General features: G+C 39.8%; 1 protein-coding gene across 2 annotated transcripts in view; it reads left to right on the top strand.

Annotated features, from left to right (window-relative positions):
- The window catches only part of LOC148848892 (uncharacterized), a 56,935-nt gene extending 38,225 nt beyond the window's left edge, over positions 1 to 18,710 (top strand). For both annotated transcript variants that reach the window (XM_088952022.1, XM_088952021.1), the window contains 5 exons: positions 13,951 to 14,078; positions 14,639 to 14,819; positions 14,977 to 15,155; positions 17,378 to 17,620; positions 17,702 to 18,710. In XM_088952022.1, coding sequence (XP_088808148.1) covers positions 13,951 to 14,078; positions 14,639 to 14,819; positions 14,977 to 15,155; positions 17,378 to 17,620; positions 17,702 to 17,999 — 1,029 coding nt within the window. In that variant the 3' untranslated portion in view covers positions 18,000 to 18,710. The remainder of the gene's footprint in view (positions 1 to 13,950; positions 14,079 to 14,638; positions 14,820 to 14,976; positions 15,156 to 17,377; positions 17,621 to 17,701) is intronic.
- The last annotated feature ends 505 nt before the right edge of the window (positions 18,711 to 19,215 follow it).

Raw genomic sequence — 19,215 nt, 5'->3', positions numbered from 1 at the left:
TGGATGAATTCAGCAAAGGAAATTTGGGACAGTGTTGAGAAGTGATGTAAAGAATTTAAGGCAAGGAGAGAAACCTCTTGCTGTATATTTCTCAACCCTGAAATCCCTATGGCAAGAGATTGACCTAATAGAAGCTGTAACTTGGGACACCACTAATGATGCAGAGACCTATAGGAAATTAGTTGAAAGGAATAGGGTTTTTGAGTTCTTAACTGGACTAAACCCAGAATATGATATCACAAAACAGAATATTCTTTCCAAGGAGTGTGTCTCTTTGTCACAAGCTTATGCATTGGTGAGTAGTGAAGAGAGCAGAAGGGCTGTCCAGGTTCAAGGGGCTGATATTAATGATCACTTTGCCAATATGGGGATTAAACCTAAAGGGAATATTGGAACTTCTAGTGGCACAGGAAAGAAAGAAGTTATATATGAATACTGCAAGAAGCCGAAGCACACCAAAGACAAGTGCTGGAAGTTACATCCTAATCTTGTTCCCATTCGGTTTCAGAAAAAACATGATAGTAAAAGATCAGGAAGTGCAAATGTAGCTGCCGGGCCAGATAGTGAAGAGATGTCTGCTTCTGCACAGTTGGTAGCCATGAGAGCAGAATATGAAAAGTTTGGGAAGATGATCAGTCAGCTGAGTGATGTGACCTCTCCTTCCGACCCTTCAGGAGATTCTACTACAGCATTTGCTCATTCAGGTATAAAGGCTTTCGCTAATCATGCTACCTCTTCAGGTAATCTCAAGATCCCTTGGATTATTGACTCAAGTGCTTCTGACCATATGACCAATCTGTCTACCTTGTTTGTTTCATATGACTTACTTCCTGGACGTGATAAAATCACTTTAGCTGATGGTTCACTTGCCCCTATCTCTGGTAAGGGAACCATCAAGGCTACGGATTCCTTGTACCTACCTTCTGCCCTTCATGTACCTAAACTAAATACAAATTTGTTGTCTGTGAGCAGTTTAACCAAGTCACTAAACTGTTGTGTAACCTTTTTTCCTTCCTACTGTGTTTTTCATGATCTGGAGTCTCAGAAGGTGATTGGGAGTGGCCATGAGGCGAACGGAATATACCTGCTTGATACTCGGGGACAATGCACTGATCATCTTGGGAATGCTGCTCTTGGATCTGTTTCTTTAGAGACTATTAGTTGGATTATGTTGTGTCATTGTCGTTTTGGTCATCTGTCTTTTTCCGCCTTGAGTCATCTATTCCCTGAACTATTTAAGAGAATTAGTCTATCCAGTTTTCATTGTGAGTCTTATGAATTGTCAAAGCATTGTAGAAACAAGTATCCTTTGAGCAATAAAAGATCTTCTGTTCCTTTTAATATTGCGCATTCTGATGTGTGGGGACCTTACCACTTACCCTCCATGGGTGGCTACAAATATTTTATCCTGTTTATTGATGACTTTTCACGGTTCACTTGGATATTGCTGATGAAATCCTGTGATGAAGTTCCAAGACTTGTAAAACAATTCCATGAATTTGTTCTAACCCAATTTGATACCAGGATTAAAATCTTCAGATCGGACAATGCAAAAGAATACCTTGAGAAAAACTTATCCTGCTATCTTTCTAACATGGGGGTTATTCATCAAAGCTCATGTGCTAGGACCCCAGAACAGAATGGGGTTGCTGAGAGGAAAAACAGGCATATTGTTGAAATCCTCTTCTCAAACCCTCATTGCAGAACACTTACTTAAGTTGCATAATTTACAAGACTGCCCTTAAGTAGTTGTCCACACCAGCACTGCACTTAGAAAACAAAAACAAGAGCTAAAGGCACATAAAGAAAAAAGGCCCAATAAGAAAACATAACAAGAAGGAACTAATAAGAAAGACACTAATGGGCTAGGGCCCATTCGGCCCAGTCTCTCTACACAAAGGATGTGGAGCAGCCAAAGACTGTACATCTTGCATCATCTGACTCCTTGGAGGCAAATCTAGGTACCCTTATTCCCCTTAACATTATTGAACCTTTTTTTTTATCAATAACACAATTCATTAATTATCACAATAATTACAGAGAGGAAGACATTACTGAACCTATTGCTATTAATGATTCTACCAATGATCTTGATGTTCCAATTGCTCATAGTAAGGGTGTTAGATCATGTACTACTAAGCACCCTATTACTCATTTCTTGTCCTATGAAAACATCTCACCCTCATTTCGTGCTTTTCTGACTGCCATTAATTGTGTTTCCATTCCCAAAAGTGTTGCAAAAGCCTTATCTATACCTAAATGGATAAATGCAATGAAGGAAGAAATTTGTGCTCTACACTAAAACAAAACCTAGGAGTTGGTGGATCTTCTTGAAGGCAAGGAGCCAATAGGGTGCAATTGGGTATTCATTGTGAAGCACAAAGCAAATGGTCAGTTGAGAGGTGCAAGGACAGGTTGGTTGCAAAAGGGTATAGACAGGTGTATGGGGTTGATTATGTTGAAACATTTGCCCTAGTTGCTAAAATGAACACTATTTGGATTATGCTATCCTTGGTTGTTAACTTTGATTGGGAAGTTGGGATCTACAAGAAGTATACATGATTTAACCTCTTGGTTTTGTTGCACAAATGTGTGAAGTGAAAGTCTGCAAACTAAAAAAATCTTTATATAGTTTGAAGCTGTTAATGTCGACTGTGTAGGGGTTTTTTAGTGTTTACGCTTATGTTTAAGTTGTTGATGTGTAAAGTTATGTTAGTACTTGTGTCCCTCACTTAAGTAGGGGCAAAGGTGTCATTTTTTTATTTATAGAAATATACAAATAGATCTGGCCAATCAAAGACAAATTGATTTTTTCTCTTGTTCGAACCAGACTTTTCTCCCTCTTTATTCTCTTTTCTTCTTCTTCTTCTTCTTCTTCTTCTTCTTCTTCCTCTTCTTCCTCTTCTCTCTCTTAATTCTACTGTCACTACTCTAACAGAATTCAAAGGCAGATTGGATCCTAATATGGTATCAGAGCTAGGTTGAGCAAATCGAATCTACTTAGAATTCTGATCTTCACGCACCCAATCTAGGGTTTTCTCTTTTTTTCTCTTCGCCATTAGTTGGGAAGGGGCTGAAAAGGAGTGATCGCCCTCTTCCCATGGAGGTTTCTATGCCTCCAGTCATGCAGTTCGTGGGTGGCTGCTGTGGTTTGTAGGAAGCCCTCCCCTAATCGATGAAGAGAAGAGGGTTGATTCGGGTGATGCAGTGGGTGTCGAGTATAGTCTGATTTTTTGGTGATTAGGTAAGTGGTTTTTATGCAGTTTTTTATTGTGAATCAAATGATGAGTATGTTCCAGATCGTATGGTGGAAATTCAGGTTGTACTGTGTTAGGGTTTATGCAAATTTCAATGTGATTTGAAGGGGGAGTGATCTTCGAATATTGTGGTGAGTTTTCAGGTAGTCGTGTGGTAGGGTTGTGGTGTAGAGAGTGCAGTATTCAGCAATAACAGGTGCTGAGAACAGTGTGGTTCAGTGTGTAGTGTGGTTTAGTGTGCAGTGTGCAAAATTCAACAATGGTAGACAACAGTGACGATAAAACTAGCATGATGGCTCCTACTAACTACAAATTCAACAAAATTTGTAGAAGTCATTCTTAAAGCAAGGAAGAAAGTGAAACACACAAGGGAGGAAAAACCCTCTACTGACTCTCATGAGTATTATGACTGAGAACAAGAAGATGCACAGATTATTACATGGTTACGGAATAGTATGGATTTCATGTTTCTTGATACTGCCAAGGAAGTGTGGGACTATGCTAAGAAGTTGTCTTCGGGTCAAGGCAACACAACTAGAGTATATCAACTATATTAGGAATACTTTAATTTGCAATAGGGTAATCAGAGTCTTGAGGGATACTATGCTAGTATGAGAAACATTCGTAATGAGTTGAATGTGTATCACCCCCTCACCTCTGATGTTAAAATTCAACAACAATAGAGAGAACAACTAGATGTGACCTGATTTTTGGTGGGGCTGAAGTTTGAATATGAACCAGTGCGGGCACAAATACTAGGAGGATCAACTCTCCCCTCCTTAGAAGAGGTGTTTGCTTGACTTAGGAGGATTTCTATTGGATCTACCAAGAACTCTAGAGGTTTCGATAGATCTGCCTTTGTAGTATCAAGGGGCCATGGTGTTGGTGGACCTATGTATAACCGTGGTGGTGGTCGTACTGGAGGTCGAAATTTAGGGGGAGTCCGTGGCAGAGGACATAGTTCAGGTTCGAGAAAATGTACACACTATGGTATGGATGGACATACAATTAGTTATTGTAAAACCGTGCTATGATTTGCATGGTCCTCCTTCAACTTGGGCCAATCATGCCATGACCAGTGATAGCAACTTTAGACAGGAGAGCCATTTAGCTGATCAGATGCCCCCTACATCCATAGAGGTTCTCGGGAAGGAGATGATGAGTGTTCCTCGTGATGAGTATGAAAGGTTTGTCCAGGCCACGTCTCAACGAAACACAACCACTCTTGTACACTCAAGTATGGCTTGTCTGGCATCCACTCCCAATCCCTGGATTATTGACTCTAGAGCCTCCGATCACATGACTGGAACTCTAGGTGTGTTTTTTTCCCTCTCTCATTGCCCAACATCACAATCTGTTACCCTTACTAATGGTTCCACATCTTCCATTTGTGGTGTTGGTAATGTTAACATGAACCCCTTACCTTTATCCACAGTTTTGTATGTTCCCAAATTTCCTTTTAACCTTATGTTTGTTAGTAAGTTGACTAAGTCTTTTAATTGCTCTATCACTTTTTACCCCTCTTCATGTGTTTTTCAGGATCTCAAGACGGGGATGAAGATTGGTGGAGGGCATGAAGCTGGTGAATTGTATTACCTTGATGGTGGTGGAAGTATGTCAACAGCTTTCTAGACATCCCTTTCTCCTCTCCAATGGCACTGTCGATTTGGTCATCCGTCGCTGAAAGTTTTGAAGTCTCTTGTTCCTTCGTTGAGTCATCTTTCTGTTTTGGATTGTGAGTTATGTTAGTTGGGGAAACATCATCGTGTTCCCTTTAGTCCTAGGGTTGATAAACATATGTCAAGTCATTTTTCTTTAGTTCATTTAGATGTTTGGGCTTCTTATAAAGTAATGTCATACAATGGGTATAAATACTTTGTTATTTTTGTTGATGATTATTCAAGGATGACGTGGCTTTATTTAATGAAAGAAATGAGTGAATTGTTTACCATTTTCCAAAAATTTTATGCTGAAATTCGCAACCAATTTGGTGTCCACATTAAAATTTTTCGTTCCGATAATGGCCGTGAATATTTTTCTACATCATTTCAAAAATGTTTGGAATATGGCATTATCCATCAGACTTCATGTACCTACACCCCACAACAAAATGGGGTGGCTGAGAGAAAGAATCATCACCTTTTGGAAACTACTCGATCCCTCATGCACCATATGAATGTACCCAAACCTTTTTGGAGTGATGTTGTGCTTACTTCTTGCTTCCTGATTAACCAGATGCCCACATCTATCTTTGATGGTCATTCTCCCTTCACCACTTTGTTTCCTACCTTGTTTCCGTTTCCCCTTTCTCCTCGGGTTTTTGAGTGTGTCTGCTTTGTTCATAATTTAGGACTGGGAAGGGATTAGTTAGATGCACGATCCATTAAGTGCATATTCCTTGGCTATTCCCGGACCCAAAAAGGGTATGTGTCATAATCCTTGTTCTCGACGTTCTTTTGTGTGTGTTGATGCTACTTTCTTTGAGTCTACTCCGTTTTTTCTAGGGGTTAGGTGATGTTTCTTCCTCCTCACCACCTCTTCCACTTCCAGCTGTTGATCCCGTTCCACTTGTTCTAGCTGTGACCAAGTCTTTGCCTCCGGTGCCACCACCTATTGAATGGCAACCTATTCATCAAGTGTATACACATCGCTAACATTTCCCATCTCCTCCAGCTCCATCATCGTCGACAGATCTGGCTATTGTTCCCACACTAGCCCCAACCCTACTGTTTTAACTTGATCTTCCCATTGCCTTGCGGAAAGGTAAATGTAGTTGTACCCTTCATCCTATTTCTAATTATGTTTCTCTCACTCACCTTTCTGCTTCCCATCGCCAGTTTATCTCCTTGTTATCTTCTGTTGTTGTCCCTACGGATGTCCAGGAAGCTCTTGCCTCTCTAGGGTGGCGCCGTGCAATGGAAGAATTCTCAGCTTTAACTCATAATCATACATGGGACCTCACCACACTTACTTCTGGTAAGCAGGTTGTCAGTTGTAAGTGGGTATACATTGTTAAGTACTTACCTGATGGTAGTGTAGAGCGGTTGCAAGCTAGATTGGTTGCGAAAGGGTACTCCCAAACATATGGTATTAACTATACGGAGACCTTCTCCCCAGTTGTTAAGATTGGTTCAGTTCGTGTTATGATATCCGTAGCTGCTATATATGATTGGCCTCTCTTTCAGCTTGATATCAAGAATGCTTTCTTATATGGTGATCTACTTGAGGAGATCTATATGGAGCAACCATCGGGGTTTGTTGCTCAGGGGGAGGATGGTAAGGTGTGCCGACTAAAGAAGGCCATTTATGGACTTAAAACAGTCTCCTTGTGCATGGTTTGGCAAGTTCAGTAAGGTTGTAAAGAAGTTTGGTATGAAACAGTGCCAGGTTGACCACTCAGTCTTCAGTCATGACTCTTAGGCTGGAAAGATCCTATTGGTGGTATATGTAGATGATATTGTTATTATTGGGAATGACAAAGTGGGAATTGATAGGTCTAAGATCTTTCTGCAAGAACACTTTCAGACAAAGGACCTTGGTAAACTAAAGTATTTCTTGGGGATAGAAGTAGCAAGGTCTAAGCATGGTATTAACTTGTGTCAAAGGAAATATGCTCTTGATTTGTTGGAAGAAACAAGATAGTTAGGTGCTAAACCAGCTGAAACACTTATGGAAGCAAATACTAAGTTGAGTAGTGATATGGGTGAAGAGTTTGAAGACCCTGGAAAGTACCTGCGACTAGTAGGTAAACTAAACTACCTAACCATTACTTGGCCAGATATTTCATTTGCGGTTAGTGTGGTAAGTCAGTTCATGCAGAAACCCCGTGTTCCACATTGGGATGCGGTTCTAAGGATTGTGAGGTATTTAAAGGGGGCTCCTGGTCGTGGCTTGATATATAGAAGTGGAGGAAAATTTGAAATAGAGGGATATACTGATGTTGATTGGGCTGGTTCTATATATGATAGGAGATCCACTGCAGGCTATTGTACTTTTCTTGCAGGTAATCTAATGACATGGAAAAGTAAGAAATAGATAGTTGTGGCAAGAAGCAGTGCATAGGCAGAATACAGAGCTATGGCACATACTACTTGTGAATTAGTGTGGCTGAGGAACTTTCTACAGGAGATGAGATACACTATTGACACTCTAATGAAGCTCTATTGTGACAATCAGGCTACAATCCATATCTCTTCTAATCCGGTGTTTCATGAGAGAACCAAGCATATAGAGGTTGATTGTCACTTTGTGAGAGAGAAGGTATTGAGTAGAGTGATAGATACTGTATATGTTAACATAGGAAACCAATGGGCAGATTTCTTAACCAAAGGGTTGAGTCGGGGAAGAGTGGACTACATATGCAACAAGCTGAGACTATATGATATATATTCACCAGCTTGAGGGGGAGTGCTAATGTCGACTATGTAGGGATATTTTAGTCTTTATGCTTGTGTTTAAGTTGCTGATGTGTAAAGTTAGATTTTGTTCTATCACATGGTATCAGAGCTGGAGATTTTCTTCCTTTTTAGTATTTGCAAGGCTGTATGATTTTCTTCCTTTTTTAGTATCTACAAGGTTGTATATATATGTACTATTTTCTCAATTGAAAGATATCAATTTCTTCCAATTCTTGTTCTATCACATGGTATCAGAGCTAGAGACACCAATTCCGGTCTGAAATTAATTTATAGTTTTCTACCCTTTGCTGCCCAAGTGAGTAGCTTTGAATTTTGTACGTTGCCCAAGTGAGCAGCAGTTGTGATCTCTAGGTCACCCATTCCGAGTGACATCTGCATCTCACCGCCCCTACCAGTGAAAGAGGAATCCCCAGATCGGCCTACCCACCTTCATCGGTCTCTTGTTTGACGATCGCCTCAGCCTCAGTGTTACTCCTGTGGTGTTTGTTTGCCCATCAGGAAAGTCTTTCTTCTCTGTTCTTATATAGTTGATATTTTGGTGATGCCAGTTGTGATTTCTTGCTGTTTGGGTGTTGCATCTGCTGCCGGTTCTGTTTAAGTGTGTTTTATTGTCTTTGCTGGTTGTTAAAAGTTTATTTTCTTGTGTTTATGATGGCGGTTGAACAAAAGAACTTGGCTATGCCTAGTGTTATCTCCATTCTGTCTAAAATCATTGAACAAAAACTAAACGGAACTAATTATTTAGACTGGTGTAAGACTGTCCATTTGTATTTACGGAGTATCTCTAAGGACAACCATCTGACTAAGGACCCTCCTACTGATGAGACTCGCACTGAATGGCTAAGGGTTGATGCTCAATTGTATTTGCAAATCCATAATTCTATTGAGAATGAGTACGTCGGTCATGTCTCTCACTATGAGTTTGTAAGAGAACCAATGGAATATTTGGATTTTCTGTTCTCTGGTAAAGAAAATATTTCCCGTATTTTTTATGTTTGCAAGACATTCTATCGGGTTGAACAATAGGATCAGTCTCTTCAAACCTGTTTCATGAATTTCAAATGCACTTATGAGGAATTGAACGCCTTGTTACCTTTCAGTACTGATATCAAAGTTCAGCAGACTCAACGTGAACAAATGGCTATTATGAGTTTTCTGGCTGGCCTTAATCCTCAATTTGATGGTGCTAAGTCATTCTGTCTAATCCTGAGATTACCTCTTTAAAAGAGGTTTTTACTAGGGTCCTTCGTACATATACTAGCTCCCGTACCTCACCTGTACAACAACCTAGTGCACTTGTCAGTCAGAATAGTGGATCAATTGGCCGGTCTCGTTCTCAGAATAGTAGTAGAGGTGGCAGTAATAGTGGTTTGAATGCTGGAACTCAGGCCATAGGGGGAGTAGTTTGCTACTATTGTCATGAACTAGGTCACACTAAAAGGACTTGCCAGAAATTGCTAAAGAAAAACCAGAAGTCTTTTGGGTCTCAGTAAGCTCATGTTGTAACTACGAATGATGCTCCTCATCCATCGTCAGATCAGACCATTACAATTTCTGCAGATGAGTATGCGAAATTTACCCAGTATCAAGAGGCATTAAAGAACTCCTCTAGTCCATCACTACCCTTGCTGAGTCAGATAAAACCATTACATGTCTTCTTTCTTCTTCCTCTCAGTAGGTCATTGATTCTGGTGCAACAGATCATATGACAGGTATTCCTAGTCTCTTTTCCACTTTCCAATCACACACTTTTCTTTCTTCAGTCACCTTAGCAAATGGTTCTATTTCTTCAGTCCTTGGTTCTGGAACCATCTCCCACACCAACACTTTCTTTGTCATCCGTATTGAGTTTACCAAAATTTTCTTTTAATTTGGTATCTGTTAGCAAACTCACTCGTACTCTTATGACGAAGAGGATTATTGGTAAATGATGAGAATCAGGAGGTCTGTACATTTTGGATACCCAGGAACCCCGGACCATTGCCTGTTTCAATACTTTATCTTTTTTTGAAGCTCATTGTCAGTTGGGGCATCCATCTTTACCTTTGTTAAAGAAGTTGTGTCCTCAGTTTCATGATGTATCTTCTTTAGATTGTGAGTCTTGTCAGTTTGCAAAACATCGTCTATCATTTATTTCTCGAGTTAATAAAAGGGCTAGTCATGCTTTTGAATTAGTACATTCAGATGTTTGGGGACCTTGTCCCATTATGTCAAAGACTGGATTTCGATATTTTGTTACATTTGTGGATGATTTTTCTCGTATGACTTGGCTTTATTTAATGAAATCTCGTTCTGAGTTGCTTTCACATTTTGAAACCTTTTGTGCTGAAATAAAAGCCCAGTTTGATGTGTCTATACAAACATTGCGAAGTGATAATGCCAAAGAATATTTCTCTGATTCCTTTTAGACTTACATGGCTCAGAATGGAATTCTCCATCAATCATCTTGTGTTGATACTCCATCTCAAAATGGAGTGGCTGAGAGAAAAATAGACATCTTCTTGAAACTGCCAGGGCTCTTTTATTTCAAACGCATGTTCCTAAACAGTTTTGGGCTGATGCTGTTTCTACAACGTGTTTTTTGATTAATCGCATGCCCTCCACTGTTCTAAATGATCAAATTCCTTATAAGATTCTGTTTCCTAATAAATCTGTGTTTCCTGTTGAACCTCGTATCTTTGAATGTTCTTGTTTTGTTTGTGATGTTCGTCTGCAGGGTATGTGTTTTTCTCCTCTCTTGAACAGGTATCTTGTGTCAGCTGATGTTACATTCCATGAACATCTTCCTTTCTTTACCTCTCCATCTACACCTGTGTGTCCACAAGAGGATGATGATCTACTAGTGTATCATGTCACCGGTGCAGACACTAGTGTTGTTCCAATACCCCCACCACCACCTTCTCAACCAAAACCACCTATCACTAAAGTCTATTCTCGACGACCTAATCCTCTTGTGACAAGTTCGGCTTCAGTCTCTTCTTCATCATCGGATCCAATGCCCAGTGATATTTATCTACCTATTGCTCTTCGGAAAGGTAAACGCTAGTGTACTTATCCAATTTCTTCTTATGTTACCTATGATCGTTTGTCCTCTACTTCTTGTTCGTTTGTTGCCTCTCTTGATTCTGTAGGGATTCCCAAATCTGTTCACCAGGCCTTAACCCATCCTAAGTGGCGTGATGCCATGCTTGAGGAAATGAATGCCTTGACTGAGAATGGTACTTGGGATCTAGTCGATTTACCTGTTGGTAAGAAAGCGGTTGGATGCAAGTGGGTCTTTGCAGTCAAATTTAATTTTGATGGATCAGTGGCTCGCCTGGTGGCCAAAGGCTATGCACAGACATATGGAGTGGACTATTCTGATACTTTCTCCCTTGTGGCAAAATTGACTTCAGTTTGATTATTTATTTCTCTGGTAGCTACATATGATTGGCCACTTTACTAGCTTGGTATTAAAAATGCTTTCCTACATGGAGTTCTTCAGGAGGAAGTTTATATGGAGCAACCACCTGGGTTTGTTGCTCAGGGGGAGTCTGGGAAAGTTTGTCGTCTTTGAAAATCGCTGTATAGACTAAAACAGAGTCCTCGAGCTTGGTTTGGAAAATTTAGTCAGGCAGTAGAGAGGTTTGGGATGAGGAAGAGCAAATCTGACCATACTGCTTTCTATAAGCAGTCCACATTTGGCATTATTCTACTTGTTGTATATGTAGATGATATTGTTATCACTGGGAGTGACACGAAGGGAATCTCATCCTTGAAATCCTTCTTGTAGAGCCAGTTCAATATTAAAGATTTGGGGCACCTAAAATACTTCTTGGGGATTGAGGTGGCAAGGAGTAAAAGAGGCATTTTTATATCTCAGAGGAAGTATGTTTTGGACCTGTTAATAGAAACTAGGAAACTGAGAGTCAAACCATGCAATACTCTAATGCTTCCTAGCAATTCACAAAGGATGGAGATGCTTTTGATGATCCTGAACGATATAGAAGATTAGTTGGAAAGTTGAACTATCTCACAGTGACTCGTCCTAACATTGCTTACTCAGTTAGTATTGTAAGTCAATTTATGTCCTCTCCTACAGTGCATCATTGGGAAGCCTTAGAACAAATCTTGTGTTACTTGAAAGGAGCTCCTGGACGGGAGATACTGTATCGGAATCATGGTCACAGTAATATTGAATGTTTTTTTTGTTGGTGGTAATCTGGTTTCGTGGAAGAGTAAGAAGCAAAATGTGGTGTCGCGATCTAGTGCAGAATCTGAGTATAGAGCAATGGCACAAGCTTCGTGTGAGGTTATGTGGGTTTCTCAACTCTTAACTGAGGTCGGTCTTAAAGTCTCAGTTTCAGCAAAGCTATGGTGCGATAATCAAGCTGCGATTCATATTGCTTCGAATCCAGTTTTTCATGGACGAACTAAACATATTGAGATAGACTGTCATTTCGTTCGTGAGAAAATTCAACAAAACTTGATCTCTACAGCATATGTGAAGACTGGAGAACAATTAGGAGATATCTTTACAAAAGCTCTTAATGGAGCTCGGGTTTCTTATATTTGTAACAAGCTGGGCATGATTGACATCTATGCTCCATCTTGAGGGGGAGTGTTACGAGATTATAGGTTGTAATTATAGGCTGTAAATATGTAGTATTAGCTCAATTAGGAATAGCTTGATTATAGGAATTATTCTTTCTTTGATTTTCTTCCTATTTTAGTATCTACAAGGCTGTATGATTTTCTTCCTTTTTAGAATCTGCAAGGCTGTATGATTTTCTTCCATTTTTAGTATCTACAAGGCTATATATATATGTACTATTCTTTCAATTGAAAGATATCAATTTCTTCCAATTCTTGTTCTATCACAAGGTGGATCCCTCTTCAAGAGGTTGTGGACATTTTCAGGCCTAGCTTCCCTGAGGCAATCAAAGAAAAGAGGAAGGTTGATGTCTCTCTACTAAGGTTGCAACTATTTGGGTAGTTTGGGAGGAAAGGAATGACAGAATTTTTAATGGCAATAGTAGAACTGTGAAGGAAGTTATTGAGACAATAAAAGTGAAAGTAGCATTTTGGACTAAAAACATGGAGTGTTTTCGAAGTTTCAGTGACTGATATTCTAAGGGCTTGGAAGGAGATAGCACAATCATCTAGAGACAAAGATAGGATAAAAATGGAATGGAAACCCCCGCAAGGTAGTTAAGTTAAGCTGAATTTTGATGGAAGCTCTCTGGGTAATCCAGGTATGGCAGGTATTGGTGGGGCAATTAGAAATTTGGAGGGTAAATTGTGCCTTTTACTCCAGGCCAATCGGTCTGTGATGACTCAATAAAAGCTGATTTATTGGATTTAGTACAAGGTATTAGCTAAGCAATTGGGCCTCAGACAAGTGGAGGTGGAAGGGGATTCAAAAGTAATCATCTCTTGGGCAAGAAGGAACAGACATAGTCCATGGACTCTCAAGAATGCTTTCAGGTAGAAAGGACTGCAAGAGAGCTGGATGCTGAATTCAAATGGATTAAAAGGAATGCAAATGGGCTAGCTGACCTCCTTGCTAAACAAGGGGTAGAAAGGCAGCAATTGTTTTGGGCATCTTTGTAACGTAGTGTTGGTTTTAGGGCCGATGTTATGGTCATTAAATCAAACTTCTAATGCTTTTCACATATTTTTAATATAATCAAAGTTCCATTGATAAAAAAGATTCACCCGTCTGTTAATACTCTTTAATCACTCCTAATGTTCTGTTGCTTATTCCCATCTGGAGTCTCTCTGACAGAACTCTGAAAATCATCAACAATTACCTTACAGACACCCTGCTGGTCGTTTTGGTTTGCTTCTGATTTTTCTCTGTTTAAGCTTCGGATTTCATTCCCATCAACCTTCTTGCACAAAACAATGTTATTACCTTCCACCTCTTTCGTTGGAACCAAAGTAAAAGTTGCAATATCATTATTTCCTTCCTCGCTGAAGAGCAATGCTGTACTAAACACCTCCTCCCTGTCACCTTTCTCCTTGCCATTTTCCCCCACGCTGCCAACGAGTGACTCAGTATCTGAAGCAGAATCTCCGTCATCAGAAATAGTGCAATCTACCCAAGCTCCACCGATCTCATCATTGTCCTCCACTCAAGCCCTAGAATACTTGAGGTTAGGTTAACCTGTTACTGACTGACTGGTGTGGTAATCTTGAGAATCTGCCCTTAGATGCCACTGTAGAAGGACTTCAAACCTTTTGTTTTATCTTTCAAGTTATCATTTCTTTGTAATGACTTGCTATGCATGCAGGTTAAGGCAGCCAATAAGCTCCTTAAAACAATTCCACAGAGCAATGGAAGGAGGAAAGTACATGGTGTTCCTGTTTTCACTGCTCAAAACTTAGACATTGCAATAGCCACAAATGATGGAATTAAGTGGTATGCCATCTGCAGTCTATGTATTTTTTTCTCAATTTTCATACTTGTAAGTTTTAGAGATCTACTATTTAGAATCTTCTTAGTTTATTTGTCATTTCTTTATTATTGTTCTGCTTCTATGCTTTCTGTACATAACCTATTTATGATATATTACTGACTTGCAGTTTTGTTATGTAAATGAATTAAAGATAAAGCTGTGTTGTGTCATGAAGCAATGCAGTCCCTAGTTTCACACTCAGTTGTTCAAAAGTCCGTTTTCTGCCATGTTTTGATTGATGATTTTCGATAATCTTCCGACTAGAACCCATCCTCTTGGTGGAATGTTGATTTTTCAAGTCTGTATTATCTACCAAAACACAGAAAAATGGTGGCCTGTGTTTATATGCTTTTTGATATCTTGCCCTAATTTTTCTATCTTTAATTTTTTGCTTCTTCTCTCTTTCATTCATACATTTGTATAATTTATTCAAGTTAAGTGCTTAGTCAAAAGGTGTCCACTTTAAATTGGGCAAATGATTTGAGAACATTTAATCTTAGTGTCTTAACTGTTTCTTCTGTAGGTATACACCATATTTCTTTGATAAAAACATCCTAGACAACATTCTTCAAGAATCTGTTGACCAGCATTTCCATACATTGATTCAGAATCGGCATGTTCAGCGACGACAGGATGTGATTGATGACAATCTGGCTTCAGAAATAGCTGAAGAGAATGCAGAGAGCCCATGGGAGCCTCCAGAGGTACAGATACACATAGCTGAATTTTCAAACTTCATCCATTGGAAAATATTGAATATGAGTGCTTTACCATGCTATGGCTTCATTTGAACTCCATGTCATGGGATGTGGAAACCTAGGTTGATATGTTGGTCACAGGTGCATAATCATTTTCTGATAGGTTCAAGAAGTACTGGATGAGATGGGCCATCCTGGAATTCCTCTGAATGTTATATCAAAAGCTGCTGAAATGCAGCTCCTTCATACCGTTGACAAGGTACTCCTGGGGAATAGATGGTTACGGAAAGCTACTGGGATTCAGCCACAGTTTCCTTATATGGTTGATTCTTTTGAGGAAAGGTATTGTCAGTGCTTGTTTCAGCTTTATAATAATTGGGGTTTTACATATTATTTGCAGAACTGGCTAGGGGGTTACTCATAGATTCATTTATCTATGGCCCCATTTCCAGAGGAAGATTTCCTTCTAAGGCCCTTTTCATTTACCTGTAAATTAGGAGGAGGGGGGGGGGGGAAGTTGGTCAATGGGTATCTTTTTCCCATTGACCAACTTTACAATGCTCTTTTTGCATTTAGTAAATGGGCCCCATGGTAAAATCAGCTCTACTTCCCTGGATAAAACTTACCCATCTCCCAGGTGGGTAAGTAACTTTCCCACCTGTTTGGGGGGGGGGGATTTTACAAAACGTAATGGGACAACTTTACCCATTTTAATATTAGCTTTTTATGGGTAAAAATGTCATTCTGTTACTTATCTGGGAATCCTGCGAATCAATAGAATATGGGTAAGTGAATTTACCCAGTAAACATTTACCTGGCTAAGTACACTTACCTAGGTAAGTCACAAAGTTGTAAACGAGCGAGGCCTAAAGAGGAAATTTAAGAACTCACGTGGCAAAATCTTGCTGGTACACATGCTGAGGGTATGGGACCCCCATTCAGTCCCTGCCTGATAGATCAGGTGATCCTGATCATACATGGCTTCTTGCAATTTTGTGATGGTTGGAAATACTGTAAAATTGCCTCCAGCATTGTTGTATGTTAATTATTCCTTCTGTTCCAAAGACAGTGGATCCCACCCGTTTGCACATGTAAATATTTTAGCACAGGCAGACAGATGAAACTTGTGCATCCAATGACATAAGCCAGGTAGCCTGTAGCCATGGTAAATTCTTAGAGATCTGATGGTGCAAGTTATGCAAAAGAAAAAATGAAAAATATGTTTCTGCATGGTGCTGATAATTAGATTTCTTTTGGATGTGTTTGAACAGGCAGTTGTAAAATGTCAAGGTCATCTGGTTGACAAGATCAATTTTTATTAGAGTTCAAACAAGTTAATGAGTTTTAGCAGGGAGTGATTATGTAAACTTTAGTTTATCCACCACATATTTGCATCACTAGCAGAATCACCTTAAGTCTTCAAATTCTCTTTTGGTGTATGGTGTCATAACAACTGTACTTCCTTTTCCATGCCATCCACTTTATCTCCCGTTTTCTCAGTTGTAACTTCTATAGCAATGATTTGGTCTCTTAGAATAATCTTTAAGTGGATAGCAGTGGTTATTAGTTATTATATCTTTTACCTTTGTCTCCACTCTTTATAGCATGCATTGTTAATGGACCATGAACTATACCTTTGACATTGGAGATCTACTCGACTAAATCACAACAATTTTGTTGCTAGAAAAAAACCCATTTGGTCATGGTTTTCGAACTGCCGTTGACCCGGATGGTCGGACTGTTCGGCCCTGGAACTGTCCAGGCAACCAGTTCCGTTTTACCCCAAACCCGGTCCTTGGCCAAAAACCGTTGAATCGGTCAACGACCTGTTGACCGAGGTGGTCGAACTGTCAACCCATCAACCCATTCAACAATTTTGGCCGTTTTTTTATTTTTAATATTTTTATATATTTTTAATTTTTGGTGTCAGAATGGGCCGTCTGTTCGAACTGGACAGTCGAACCGTCGACCCGGAAACCGGTGGCCAGAACGGTTCTGTTTCCAGGTCGTTTTTTAAAACCATGCATTTGGTGCTTTGTATTATAGGATATTCTGGAAATTTGTCTTTTAGGAACTATTACCAGTATTGAACCATGGTAACTGATACAGCAAGGACACAGCTGGATGAGGTGTTGGATACAGAATTTACACTAAAAGTGGGAATGTCTAGCACGACTGGGCACCATTGTATTGGTATCTGGGTATCATAGGTACTGAAGAGATGTTTCCTGTAACACATTTCTTTTTTTCTTGAATAGATATGCTCAGTAAATACTACAGAAATGAGGTGAAGGCCATTATTGCATTGAAAGCTTACTTCTTTAGCACTGGAAATTACATCTATTTACAAAACACTAGGATTTATATCAGAGCCATGGGCTGGTGTGGTGGATCATGGATGAATGCCTACTGAAGGAATTCTCTTCATTTCTATTCCTTAATCCCCTTCCTGTGTTTATTCTTTTCACTGCATGATAGTTATTATTATTTTTAATTGTGGATTGTATCTGTTTCATTTTTTATTCTTGCTATGTGATGTTCATCTGGAAGAGGGATGGTTGCAGGAGTGCAGCTTCTGTTCAGAGGGCTGCAGAGTCTGCTTGCTCTATTTCCAATTCAAAAGGAGAATGTGTTAATGATAGACATGAATGGCAACCTAGGAATGGCCTCGAATTGAAGGAGAGAGACCAAGCGGTTCAAGGACAGAGAACACACACAGATTTTTGGTTTCCATTTAGTGATTGGTTTGCAAATCCATGGTCAAGAAATGAGCAAAACCCAAATAAGGAAAACAAGCCCAAGACGAGGTACCATCTAATCATTGGTCTCCCTCAGTTTTGTGAAAGGATAATTTTGTTTCCAATCAAATTGTTTTTCTTTCATCACAGAAAGGAGGGCTCAAGTAAAGGATGCATGAAGCAAGAGCCAAAGCCTCTGAATCCACTTCTTCCAAAGATTACAATGGTTGGAATCTCAACTGGAGAGGGAGGCCAGATGAACAGAGCCAGTTTAAAGAAGATGATGGAAGATCTGACACGGGAGTTGGAACAGACAGGTCAGAGAAGTGGTAGCACCGAACCTTGTAATGAAGATAGGGATCCCCTTTTCGTAGCAATTGTTGGTGATTACTACTCCAGCATGGCTAAAACAGGCTCTGCCAGATGGGTTCGCTCTGGGAATAGTTGATGTGCCATTCATTACATGCTAGCTCTGGGAATAGTCTATACCTTCAATGAGGGGCGGAAGAAGTCTTCGCTGGATTCAACTCTCCCAAGTCTCTCTCAGAAGAGCAGCAAAGAGGTGTGGATATCGATCTGTTATGTGACTTTACAAGTTAGGCCACCCAATCAATGTCAGAAGAAGAAAAGTATGTCTCTCTCTAGCTCTGTGTTTCTATATAATAATAATATTATTATTATCATTATCTTAGAATAAATAAATACAAGGAAGCTGTAGTAATAGATTAGACACGCCTTGTGGCTCTGCTGTGGGCACGTCGGCGGAGCACTTCCCCAGTTGTTGTAAAGCCAAAGTCAGAACATCATGGAGGAGAATGATTGCCGATAAAAGCAAGAAAGAGGGAGAGTTATGGGCCAACCACCAAGCAAAACCAGAATGTAGGATTTCAGAGTTATGGGTCAAGGTTTCCTGTTTCCTAACTATCTCATCTATTGCTTTGTCATTTGACGGTTGATAAAAAGTAAAAACTGTTGAGCGCTCAATAGTCTGCCGTCTGATCAGGTCGACATTTCTCCCTTCTGTAGATCCGTAGCCATGATTGGTTCATTAAAATGGTGGGGTATCTGATCCCTTCATTTATTGCTTTGCTACGTGGAAAGTTTTATGTAACAACGTTGTCAACTTACTATAGATGGATGGATTATAGTTTGCTTTCCATTCTTCATTTTATCTTATAAAAGCTTCGGGTAAGCACCGTAATGATGGAGGGCACAAATGAAGATAGAAATGTTAGATGGGTTGGGTTCCTGAATCGTAAACCATAAATGACTAAGCAAAAAGGTAGCAAGTGATTGAGACACCTGATTGTGGTAGTAGTGATGGACCTGATGGTGATAGTGCTTAGTGTGGCACTGGCACTGGCACCTCAGCCCCCACTTTGAAATGAAGTGGTGAACCAACTCTCTCTCTCTCCCTCTCTCTCTCTCTCTTTCTTTCTCTTTCTCTCTCTCTCAAATAAAGATATCTATACATTTTTCGGATAAAATGGGAGAGGGGGAAGTTGGGGTGGGGTAACGTTTCTTATAGATGGCAATGTTTTCTATGATAGCAACGGTATCATCTATCAAGTACAAGTCCTTCGGGACGAGACGAGCTCACAATCCTCTTAAGATGTTGCATACCATCACTTGTTTGTCATTTTGGAGGAAAAACCTTTCAGGCT

The sequence above is a fragment of the Nelumbo lutea genome, chromosome 6, assembly GCF_056320005.1.
Source record: "Nelumbo lutea isolate HS-2025 chromosome 6, American lotus-T2T, whole genome shotgun sequence".
In the NCBI taxonomy this organism is placed as follows: domain Eukaryota; kingdom Viridiplantae; phylum Streptophyta; class Magnoliopsida; order Proteales; family Nelumbonaceae; genus Nelumbo; species Nelumbo lutea.
The sequence above is the reverse complement of the archived record's forward strand: the minus strand, read 5'-3'. Positions and strand labels throughout refer to the sequence as shown.